The sequence below is a fragment of the Cyprinodon variegatus genome, unplaced genomic scaffold (assembly GCF_000732505.1).
Source record: "Cyprinodon variegatus isolate N-32 unplaced genomic scaffold, C_variegatus-1.0 Scaffold726, whole genome shotgun sequence".
NCBI classification, from domain to species: domain Eukaryota; kingdom Metazoa; phylum Chordata; class Actinopteri; order Cyprinodontiformes; family Cyprinodontidae; genus Cyprinodon; species Cyprinodon variegatus.
In genome coordinates this window covers 142179-154240 of record NW_015151179.1, presented here as the reverse complement: position 1 = coordinate 154240, position 12062 = coordinate 142179, and the positions used below count along the sequence as shown (strand labels likewise).

The 12062-nt window shown below is 37.0% G+C and overlaps 1 protein-coding gene across 1 annotated transcript in view; it reads right to left on the bottom strand.

The window, feature by feature from the left end:
- The window catches only part of LOC107097822 (usherin-like), a 173697-nt gene that overhangs the window by 38759 nt on the left and 122876 nt on the right, over nucleotides 1–12062 (bottom strand). Inside the window, exons 39-43 of the mRNA XM_015395130.1 lie at nucleotides 11291–11448; nucleotides 4872–5030; nucleotides 4446–4608; nucleotides 1608–1825; nucleotides 1381–1517 (exon numbers count right to left, since the gene is read on the bottom strand). Of these exons, the coding sequence (XP_015250616.1) occupies nucleotides 1381–1517; nucleotides 1608–1825; nucleotides 4446–4608; nucleotides 4872–5030; nucleotides 11291–11448 (835 nt within the window). The remainder of the gene's footprint in view (nucleotides 1–1380; nucleotides 1518–1607; nucleotides 1826–4445; nucleotides 4609–4871; nucleotides 5031–11290; nucleotides 11449–12062) is intronic.

The following is a 12062-nucleotide window of genomic DNA, read 5'->3' as shown; positions in this document are numbered from 1 at the left end:
AAAATCCCTGTTGTTGGGCGGATGGTCCGGGGGGGACTGGGAGTGGTTAGGTGTCTTCCAGCTTCGATTTCCACTTCTCTCAGCTGAAATAATTTTATGTTGTACTTACTGAAATTGAGTGGATGTTTCCTACCAACCTGTACGAACTACAATTTATGCTTCTATCCCCTCCCCCATTTTGCAGGAAGTCAAATTAGGAATTAGTTCGCTGCAAGACCTTTATAAAATGAGAGCAGCTCAGACTACTTTTCTCAATCTGTCCGAGAACTTTGTTGCTTCTTCTTCCTTCTTTGTATATTCTTGCAAAATGCAGTGATTGTGTTGAAGGCTGCTCTGTGACAAATGACCACCACCAAAATGAGTCTATGCCATGTCAATGAGCCTCCCTCACACACTCAAACACAGAGTGGCCCATATCAATGAGAAGGTGAAAGGTCTCCATTTACATCTTGTATTAATTATGAGTGACAAGCCAAAGGTCACCCAAGGAGAAGAGGCCACACGTATGGACAGAATATAGATCTATACTTCTACCTCTCGTCCATCTCAGTCCCTTATCTATCATGCCTGTCTTAACACTCCTCTTGGTAATGCACTTTTCTTTTTAATCCTTCTAAATCTCCATGCACCCATTGCAGTTAGTAGTTAATTTTCTAAATTTTTGTAATAAGTTTATAACCTTGTTTTAAAACTGAAGTGAACATTTCCATATCATGTTGGAATTTTAAAAATCATTTTTAAATACTTCCTTTTGTGTTCACCTTTCTGAAAAAACGGATGTCAGTAGAATTAACCAAAAAAAGGGTTTCACATATTAACCCAGTCACATAATATTGAAGTGTTGCCAACTATAGTTGCCAAGAATCTCAATAAAGCATTGGGTAAACTTAGCTGCCAAACCATTTGGAGCAAAGATGTCAGGTGTTAACAGAAATTTAAGCGCTACGTTGAGTCTGTCAGAGTATCTATAGTGTGTGCATTCGGTGGCTTCCACCTTACTTGTTAATATATTTTAGAACGTGGATCATAGCACAGAACTGAGGTAAGGACCCTGGAGAATAGCAGGTGATGTTTCTTTGTGTGTGTGTGTGTGTGTGTGTGTGTGTGTGTGTGTGTGTGTGTGTAAGTGTCTTCAGACCTCTCACTGGCAAACAGATGGCAAAAGCACCACAGGTAGAGTCTACATTTCTTCACATGCATCGTGGATGACAATAGCACACAATCAGATTATCTAATGTCTTCTTACTGCGGCTGTTTTTGCTTTTTTAAGTTTATAAGTTAAACAAATATTGATTACTGTATGGATATTTAAGGATCTAAATCAATAACTGGAAACTAATCTAATAGGAACAAATAATGCTGAAGCAGATGTGTGTTTACCTCTACAGTGAGAGCTGTATAAGTAGTTGAGTTCAGAGTTGGGTCCTGCAGGTGCTTGATGTAAACCAGTCTATAACAGGAAATAAGACCGTTGGGCTGGCCTGGTTGACGCCATCTCAAGTAAACGGAATAAGCACCTGTTAACATACAAATCATGTGTTACGTGATGTGTTATGTGTTCAGAAATATGGGTTAACTAAAAATTTCAAGCATCTGATCACACTTACCAGTGGGTATGATAACAGGGGATGCCATTTCTTGTGGTTGTGCCTCTAATGTTTGGACTAGAGCCCACAGACTGGTCACGAAGCCTTTGGAGTTATGGGCACTAACCTTGTACTGAAAGAAGCTGAATGGTTGCAGGGTGGGACTTGCATCAACAAATTCAAGGGGCCCCATGGACCAAATAAAAACCAGCAACTCCTCTTCTGTTCCTAATGGTCGCCTAAAGTAAAAACAAAAAAAAATTGCTTTTAATGATTGTTTATTTCTGCTGGTGCTCATCAAATGTGACATGTGAAGTGTCATGTTTTAATATCCAAAAAATATTAGGACCTATACTTCAAAGGCTAAATTACTATACTTTTAAGGCTAAATTAAAAAAAACAATTTTTTTTTTTTTTTATCTACCGTAATTCTAGGTTTTAGAGGAAACCTGTAACCCAGAGCAAATATTTTTGGGGACATTCAGTATTTGTAGAAAGAGGAAAAGTGATTTTTCCTCTTTGCACAATTAAACATTTTATGAAGATGTAGGAATGGTCATTCTGTGAATAACTTGATCTAAAAATCATGTTACATTTGCATGTCAAAATAATGATTAGGTTTATAATTACCTTGGCTAATGTCAAATGGTTACTTTTAGGGCCAAAAGAGGTCCAGCAGCAATACAGCCACAATTTGAGACCCCTGGACTAAAAAGAGTCTAGAAATGTCAAAAAAAAAACTACTATGGTCATAGTTTCAAATATGTGATTAATAAAACATATACACATATAAGTAATCTTAATGTTTACATATATGGTTCAGTTGGATTATTTTAAAGTTTTATGACTTTTGAATATATGGTTTCCATGTGACATCACTGTGATTCAGGCAATTGTTGATGCCTCCACCTAAGTCTTCTGGAGTATCTGACATAGTAAGTCAGGCTAAATTATGCCAACTGCATTACAGAAATCCAACAAAATTATCCTTTACAGTTATGTCTGCCTTATCGATGATGGCATTTTCAACTTCAAAGAGATCAACAAAATTAGGTCCTGATAACTTGTTGATATTGCTTGTTTGCTTGCTCAGGTCAATCCACAAACATCTCTTTGGGACCTTTATGACAGCGTATTTCAGGGCAAAAGTTCTATCTACAGTCATTGAGAACTGCTGTTTTCTTTGGTAGCATGTTACGGCAAAACTAAGGAAAACACATAAGGCAAAGTCAAATATGCATGTTGGAGTTAAGATGAGGCTCGGTATCAATAGAAGCAACACATTTATCAGTGGTTCCAGGATGCCACCAGAGTGTAAAAATGTAATATTGCCTATTTCATGTATTCAGGGATGGGGCATTCGCTTTTAAATGGAACTTAAAACTGAGAAGTCAGAGTACAGAGGGCAATTTTGTTTTCTTGCATATCACCACCTAGACATCAAGACAAAATACGGAAGATGCAATCTTCAACCCTGAAATAATTGTAAGCTTTAAAGGGACTAGCAAGTTAGCATTACATAACATTAGCAAAATGCATGTCATCAACTCGTATTGTCATATATGTAATAAATATGAAAAAAAAAAGGACAAGACTTTAAAATTTATATACAGACATTTGTGCGAGATATGTATAGATTAAACAACAGTAATTGTACCTTACTAGAGCTACGTATGTGCACAGGTTTTTAGGCACAGCTACAATAAAATAGGGTGGTGAAAGTCAAAATTTATTGTAAGTTTTGTAGGTTTTTGTTTTTTTTCAAAGAGAATATTTTCCTGTACACTTGTCCAAATGGTAAAAACTGTGGACGACCCTGTACACTTTAAGATAAAAAAAATGTTCAAATAAGTATTCAGACATGTCGTGTCAAGGTAAAAAATATTTGTCCAAAATTTTGTTTTTTATATTCTCCTTAATGGTTCTCCTGTGTGTAAACTAATCAGATGCAATAAATAATTTCAAATAACATTTTGTGTGTGTGTGCGCATATTTAATAGAAATAACTTTAGAATTGCATATATCAGCCCTGCACACATAATAAACTATAGGTGAAGATGCACGTACGGAAAAGAATGAACACACTTTTAAGTGGATTGTAATAAATACTGTTGTTGAAATACAATACCCATACCTCCTAATAAAGGTCACTTATTTATAATATTTTCTATTAACTTAAAAACACATTACTATCCATATCCAAGTATATTACCATCAGCACAGTTTATACTGTATGCAACAGTTAAGTAGTTTACTTCAAATATGATTGCAACCGTGTAATTTTTCTCAAAGGATTTCACTATACTTTGATGCCCTCTAAGTACTTTGAAAATAAACACCCCTAGCTTCTGGGCAACTGAAATAAAAAATGTAGCAGCACGTCTTAAACATTGTGTTCCTGGGTGATGCAAGCATCCTGATATCTTAGTAAGACTGGGGGTCTTTGATTGTGCAGGCTTTCAGGTGTGTGACACCGTAAAAGAGAGACATTTTCCCGTTTTATCCAAGCCCCGGCTGCCTGAGTTGGAGGATTCCAGATGTGTCAGAGGGGGCGTGTGTGTGCTACTATGCTAATGCCTGTTTCCCGAGGACTTAAAGGGCTTAGTCTGCTCTGACCCTGCATACAGATCACACTCTTCGGTCAACAAGCAGACCATGACCTTCAGCATGTTTGTGTGTATATATATATATATATATATATATATATATATATATATATATATATATATAGATGTATATACTGTAGATGGTAGGCAAGGTAAAGAACATGAATACTTCAGGGTCAATTACAGTAAAGGAATTATGACACAATGTAACACCTTCCCTTCCTTTTAATTTCATGTTTCTTATGTATGTCACCTGTATATATGATAGGATGTGATGAGTCCATTCGGCTTCTTTGGAGGTGTCCATTGGATCTCCGAAACATTAGGCCCCAGGGCCTTTACTGTGGGGGGCTGCAGACCTTCTGGAGTTTTCTCTAAAGTGTGGATGTAGACACCATCTCCAACCCCACATCCCTCTGAAATAAATTAAACAGATTAAATGTTATAAAACACATTTTAAAGTTTTTTTTTTTCTCCGAAATCATCTTATGAATAAAAACTATTTCCAGTCTCAACCTATGACCTTGGTTTAAAAAAAAAAGCAAGTTATTTCCTGGTAGAGTGGGTTGTAAAAGTATCAGAGCAGTGACCTTTGGGTTACTGCATGCAAACCACTTTGTGTATTTCTTTCTTGTTTATTTCATTATTAAAGAGAGAGAGTAACTAAATCAACACTCGCCATTCTGACAGGCCTGTATTCGTATGTAGTAAGTGGTGAAAGGCTCCAGATCCATCACAGAGAGGTGCAAGTCTTGTCCAGCATGACGACTTATGGTTTTGTGACTTCCTGGATTCAACAGGACATTGTAGAAGACAGGCTGACTGCTGTTTAGATGAGCTGTGGAGTAAAACAGGATGTTATTACTTACAGCAAGACTTTTTGATGGGAACCTTCTTATAGAAACTAACATCAAATGCCTCTTCAGTTTAACTAATTTCTTTTGGATAAGTAATAACCGGACAGGGCATCATGAAATAAACAGAATTTCTATGTTCTAAGATTTTTGCTATAATTCAGTCCTAATAATTCATTACGACAAAATAAAGTATTGCTAAATATTCCATGTAAAAGCTTATAAAGAACCAAATCTAGATTCTTATTACTGTAGTTTTAAACCTAATTTAGATGCTTTTTGAGAACAAAAAATTAGAGAAATTATGAGGAGCTGTTTAATGGGTTTTGTTATTCTTAGAAAGTAGACAGGCCTGAAGTGTTATTGGTATTAGACTGCTTTCTGGGTACTCAAGCTCTCTCCCACAATTTTAAAACAGGAGTGTTAGGTTAAATGCTTTTTCTAAATTGCCCTGAGGTGTGAGTGTGTGTGAGCAGGGTTTGTGTATGTGTGTGAGCAGGGTTGTTTGTCTTTTAGGTCTCTAACACTTTGTGAAGGTCTTGGTCATTACACAGTGGTAAAGGGTTTAGCTCTGTCTAATGACCTTATTTTAAACTTATTTTACTATCTACTGTTATGAAAAATGTCGGTTAGGTTCTTACATAAATAGCTATGGCATAGTACTGCCAAAAAGTACTTTTAGGTTCTCATTGTTTTCTGTCTATTTTGTCACATGATACACACAGGAGTTAATACTTGATAGCTACAGTTTTAGAAAACAAGGGTGGTCTAATATTCTTTGTTAAATGACTGTATTTCTCTGATGCAAGCTGTTATTTGTGGACCCACTGTATATACTGTGTATATCCATGCACTTTTTTCTTCCTTTGGCAGATTCTTCTTCTTTGACTTGAGCTGGTTTAATGAGTAACTTTCTCCACTGTGAGATCAATAAATACAATCAATCACTCAAACAATTAAATGTGAGCGTATATTTGTTGAACCTGGCCAATGGTTGATTCTGATTTTGTTCATTTATTTTATTCCCTTGTTTCCCTGCTTTTGGTTATACGTCTTGTCTTCTAAAATGTATTAAAGAGGATTTTTCTGAAAAATTAAGTGTCCAGATTCATCTAAAATGACTTGATAGATCGATGGCATTCTTGCACTTATGGTCCCCCTGGATGACTGCGAATCTTCACAGATATAAGAACGTTGGTACATTTCCAAATATGATTAATTCATTTAGTTCATCTTTAGATAGTGAGGTAGCATTGAGGGCAACTACAAAATTTTGCTGTTTGGTCTGTTTTGATCTAGTTGAGATGTCTAAGTTATCAAAATTATAAGTTTTATCTAAGCCTCCAACTTCTGTGTTTGATCAAATTCAAACCAAGTTATTTAAGACGATTTTCCTTCTGATTTTCACCTCCATTATAGTTAAGACTGATCTTTACCTAATATAGGGATATGCACTACAGGCTTTTGAGGTAGCTCTAATCAAACCTTTACTTACGAAATGACTTGATAGATCATAGACCTATGTCTGATCTTCCTATCTTTATAACATTCTAGATAAATACTTGCTAATAAAGTTTGTGAGGACTTACATCCTAAATAACTTTTTGAAAAGTTGCAGTCTGGTTTTAGAGCTCATCATAGCATTGAAAGATCACTAGTAAAACAATGATATTCTCCTGAACTCCCACAATGGATATGAATATCCACAGACTACAGGGGGAAGGTTAATGCTACAACAACATTAAAACTGTGACTGTGATCCCAAATGGGTACAGCAAAGTGAATGTACAGGTTATAGGCACTGATGATTCAGCTCTCCCGTGATTCAACAGAACAACAGCTAACTTGGAGACTCAGCTAGTAAACAAAATACTAATAATAAACCCACCAGCAGTCCTTTCTGGCATGTTTTAGGAGCAAGGCCAATGTATCAAGGTATATGACTCATTGTAAGGTCTTGGCAATGATTCAAATCATAATAGCCAGAATTATAGAAAAATACCCCCTTCCCCTCAGAATGGGAAATCTCGACAGTTGTCTCAACAGCTGATATGAGTGAGCCAGCTGAAACTAAAGGAATCCCTCTTCAAAACTGGTCTTATCAGCAAAATGACCCTTCTGCTCTCAACAACAGGAAAAGATGTGATAATATCTTTATTTAATACAGTCTACTCATAAGCTTCCAGACAATGGGTGCCCCACTGGGCCAAAGACTATAAAGGTTTGAACACCCCACTGTGTGCTTAAAATATTTTGTTTTGGATTTCACCCCAAAGCAGATGTGTTTTTTGTAACTGAGTCTCTCTTCCTGTTGGATCAATGAAATTGCAGCTGAATTGCTGCATAGTCCGACTAAGGCCCTCTTGCAGAAAATCGTGTCAGGTGTGAACATCCCAATTGGCTGTTAATGAGTGCTAAATACCACAACCTCGTTGGACACAATTTTTTTGTTTGATTGATGCAAAATCAGATTCGGTATATTCTGGGCTTCAACACCTCAACTTGAAGGCTTCGTAATTTATAAGTGGGACACTCTCAGGTCTGGATGCTCAGTTGTTGAACTGCTCTGTTCTTTTCGTTGCAATCGAGACAGTGGCTTGGAATTATTTGCTTTGATGACTTCGGAAAAAAAAATTTCAACATGTTTTGAGCGAGAGTATACTGTACCTCAAATTATCATCTGTACTGTCAGTCCATCAGGATTATGATCCTATTTACTGTAAATATTTTTGTTCAGATGGACAGACCCCCTGGCTGTGAGCGATAGTGCTGGGAGTCCCCAGTGAAAGCTTTCTAAAGCCGGCGAGGCTTTTGGGGATTTCCTGCTGCCATTCCTATAAAATATTTTTTGACTTGACATGTGTTAAGCGCCTATAGAGTGGCCAATAATAGCATTGGAAAGTGGGACTTTTTCAGCTTTTCGCACAGCGTCAACCAATCAGAAGGGTTGATCCAGTTTCTACCATTTTCTGCGTGAGATTGCTACAGTTTCACCAACACCAGTGACTGTCTATTGTTGCCACATATTCATGCAGAAAGAGCAAATCCTGCAAAGACCATGACTAGATGCAATCTGCTGGGTTGCCTTAGCTAAAAAGTTTTAACAAATGGGACTGGTAGGAACCTTGAGGTGATATGTGTTGTGAATCTGCGCCATATAAATTAACTGCATTGAAATTAGGGATGGCAATTGCTTGCTTTTATTGACTAATTACATTTTTGAAGATGACATTTTTTTTCTTAGGTTTCTGCAGCTCATAGTGACATTCCAACACTTTTTTACTAAGATGTGTATTCATAGCTGATTTCCTATCCAAAAAGCATGTTTCACAGTGTGAATTTCATTGCCCTTTAAAATAAGGTAAACTTCCAGGGGATAACTGAGATAAAAGTTGTTTTTTTAATGTTATTTTTTTATTTTGAAACTTATAAAAAATATAAGTCAGGAATGCATACTTGACAATTTTCCAGCTGATAGTCATTGATACCTTCCAAAAGATGGGTGCACAAGCAACAGAGAGCAGCCTTGAGGGGACTGTGAAGCACTGCGGCATGGAGTACAACTGTAGTTAGAGCTTCAAAAGCTGACACACACAAACGTATCCTAGACATTAGAGTTGTCAAATGTATCGATACTCAAAACAGTATTGATACTGGTCCTAAATCCGATACGAATCTGATCTTTTCAAATGCAACCTATGTCTAAACGGCCAGATCGCCTTCATCTGACCTGAACATCATTAATACTCAACAAAGGTCACTATTCTGCATCTTGCTATGCAGGAGCCGGAAGAAAAACAACAACCATAGCAGATGATAATGGAGAGTGCAGTCTTTCCTTCCAACCATCATGAAAAGTTTGAGTTTTTAGGTTTGGAAAGATCACTAGATGTGCTCCAGCACTACCATACATGTTTACTTCTGAAAACACAGAGCACTCTTGCTTGTGACATCATTGCGTCCTCTACTGCGCATGCAGGACTGTTGTGTTGTATGAATGCACTTCACACAGGAGATCAAATACAAGTCACATATATTTGGAAATGTGAACAGCAACGCAAAAAAAATGGACTTTAAAAAAAATCGGAATTGAGCATTAAGGTCTGCAATGTGAACGTAGCCTTAGACATTTCTGAACACTCTGCTGACAAGCATTACCAATACGCTTGTCCACTGTGAGAAATGTATCTCCTGTCTGGAAAGTGAAATTGAGAGGTACTACATCCTGTTGATTTAATTTTATACGGCACAAAACCAAAGTTAAATGTGCGTTATTTTCAATATCATCATATGACATTGTTTCGCCACAATTTGATTCATTGCATGTTCGCAATTTGTCTTTCAAAAACTCACTGGAAACTAAAAGTAGTTCAATTCAGCTGCAGGTGGCCCGGAGATAAGGATTTTACCACGCTGGTCCCCATGGGAAATGTTGTGTTCCTTTAGACAGTAGATTGATGTATTTGTTCTAAAAATAATTTTTAATCATTCGTTTTATAAATCAGGACTTAATTTGAATTTAATTGATGTAAAAACATCTTAACATTTGAAAGTTATCTTCAGGAATGTGTTTCAGCAGTTTTCAACAGGTTAGACCTTCACATCACAAAAAGTTAAATACCAGATGCACTACTGCAGAGGGACCAAAGTTTAGGTAATTTTAAGAGTGTTTAATTTCTGCTTCAGTACGTCAACCAAAACCTTAAAGGAACATATCCTGAAGCCATCACATTATCATATAGATATTATACATTGATCAAGCAGAGCATTCTATGGTTTAAAATGCAGACAATCTGGCCTGAACCCAGACAAATGCTTGCAAACGTATAAAGGCAGCACACACACCCTAATCCCCCCCATCACCCCCCCACCCACACACACACTGTGACTTTGTTAATATTCTCACAGGAGGTTTTTCCATAATTCAGGCCAACTGTATTGTGATGGGTTATTCAACATTCATGAACTCTAGATATCTCGAGAACGAACTGATTACCAGACAAATGAAAGACTTCAATTATTCACCCCCAACTCAGATATCCACACAAGCACTGGAAAACATACACGCACACACACCTGCGACTTCAGCTTATAAGGCTTTTTGGAAGGAGCACTGCTCTTTCGTCATATAAAAAGACTGCCTTAGAAAAAGAAATCCATACAACAGCACTAAAAGAAGTATTAATCATAAATATGATATTTAAATTCTAGTGTCTAAAGCCACTTAGTGGACTTGAGCATGTCTTCTCCATAAACATGAATCAATTTCTAATGCTCTCACACATTGCGGGATACAAATAGACAAATCCCATGTATCACTGTCTCTCTGAGACATGGATACATCTTAAGATAGCTACAAACATGACGTAAGAAGGGATCTGATCTTTAAGAATGGATAATATTATTTTGAACAGCCATAATTCAGTGGTATATCAGTCAGTGCATGCACATGAAGACGCAGAGACAGGTGCATGTACATACACACAGGTGGACACACTGCTGGAGGTGTAGACACACACATGCGTGCACAAAAAAGATCAAAATACTCCAGACTCTGGACTCGAGGAGTTAACCAAGCGTGAGAACCCAGCCAATATTTCCTCACCTTTAAAATCAACCCATAATGACGATAGAATAGGCCTGCCTATGGAAATATCTCACAGTGATGTGAATGCACTCACATACACACATACGTACACACACGCATACATAAACACAGGCACAAATATACAGAAAGAGGACACACACATACACACAGGTAAGTGGAGTGTCTTCATAGTTGGTCCGTTTAAGCTGTTCTGAGATGGGAAATCAGCCTAATGAGAGAGTAATAGTCAATGATAGATGGGTTAGGGCAGACAATCACTGCCCCATAAGCATGAAACTAAGCCCTCAGTGCATGTTCCTGTATACTAGTGTGAATGTTTGGGTCTTGAGAGGCCAGAAGGTGAACAACTCAGGTCTTTGTTCTTTTCAGAGAAAATTTTCTCTTATTTAATTTTCAATAAACTCTATATTTCCTGAAACTCATAAACATACATTATTAGAATGTTTACATAATAAAATAACTTTATTTTTTTCAAGTTTGGAATTTATAGCTTTAATTAAATGATGACAAAGAATATTTATAAAACTAAGACGATTGGGAAGACACTCATGTCCTGAATCTAAACAAAGTCTGAGAGAAAAATATATTTACCCCCTTTCACTGATTTACATGTGTTTTATGAAAATAGTGACTTACCAGGAGGGGACCAGGTAAGTGATACGGAGTGAGGGCCTAAAACTGTCATGTTGAAGGGGGGTAGGATTCCAGTGGGGCAGGAGACTGGCATATCTACAGCATATATCTCACTCAAACCACTGCCGCCTGCTGTACTGGCCTCCAATTCATAGAAATACCTGAAGAGAAAATTAGGTATAGAGGAGAAGGAAGAAAATGGCAAAAGGGTGCAGTAGAAAGAGAGAGCAACAACAGAAGTATTAGTTAGAGGTCTGCTTAAAATAAAGACTCCAGAGACATAATTCTTAGTCCTTGTTTTTTATTCAAAATGGTACAAGAAATCTACTATCTATGTTGTGGCAAATTAAAACTGTAATTCTTCACAAATTAGGCTACTCATTGGGACATGTTTTGGTACACGAAAACACTGTAGAACACACTGTACATACAAGTGAAAGGAAGAAGATGTAATGCTCTTATAAAAATCCAAAATCAAAATTACTCCAATTATCCTGAATATCACCTGAGTACCACAGGGATTAGTGCTAGGACCAATTCTCTTTACTTTATATATGCTCCCAATCGGTAGAGTTATTAGACAGCATGGGATTAATTTCTACTGTTATGTTGATGATACCCAGCTATATCTGTCTATAAATCCAAATGAAGCTAACCCATTACATAGATTACAGGCATGTCTCGAAAACATAAAAACCTGGATGACTCTTAACTCTCTCCTTCTGAAAGCAGACAAAACAGAAGTTATAGTCTTTGGACCAGAGTCTTTGAAAAA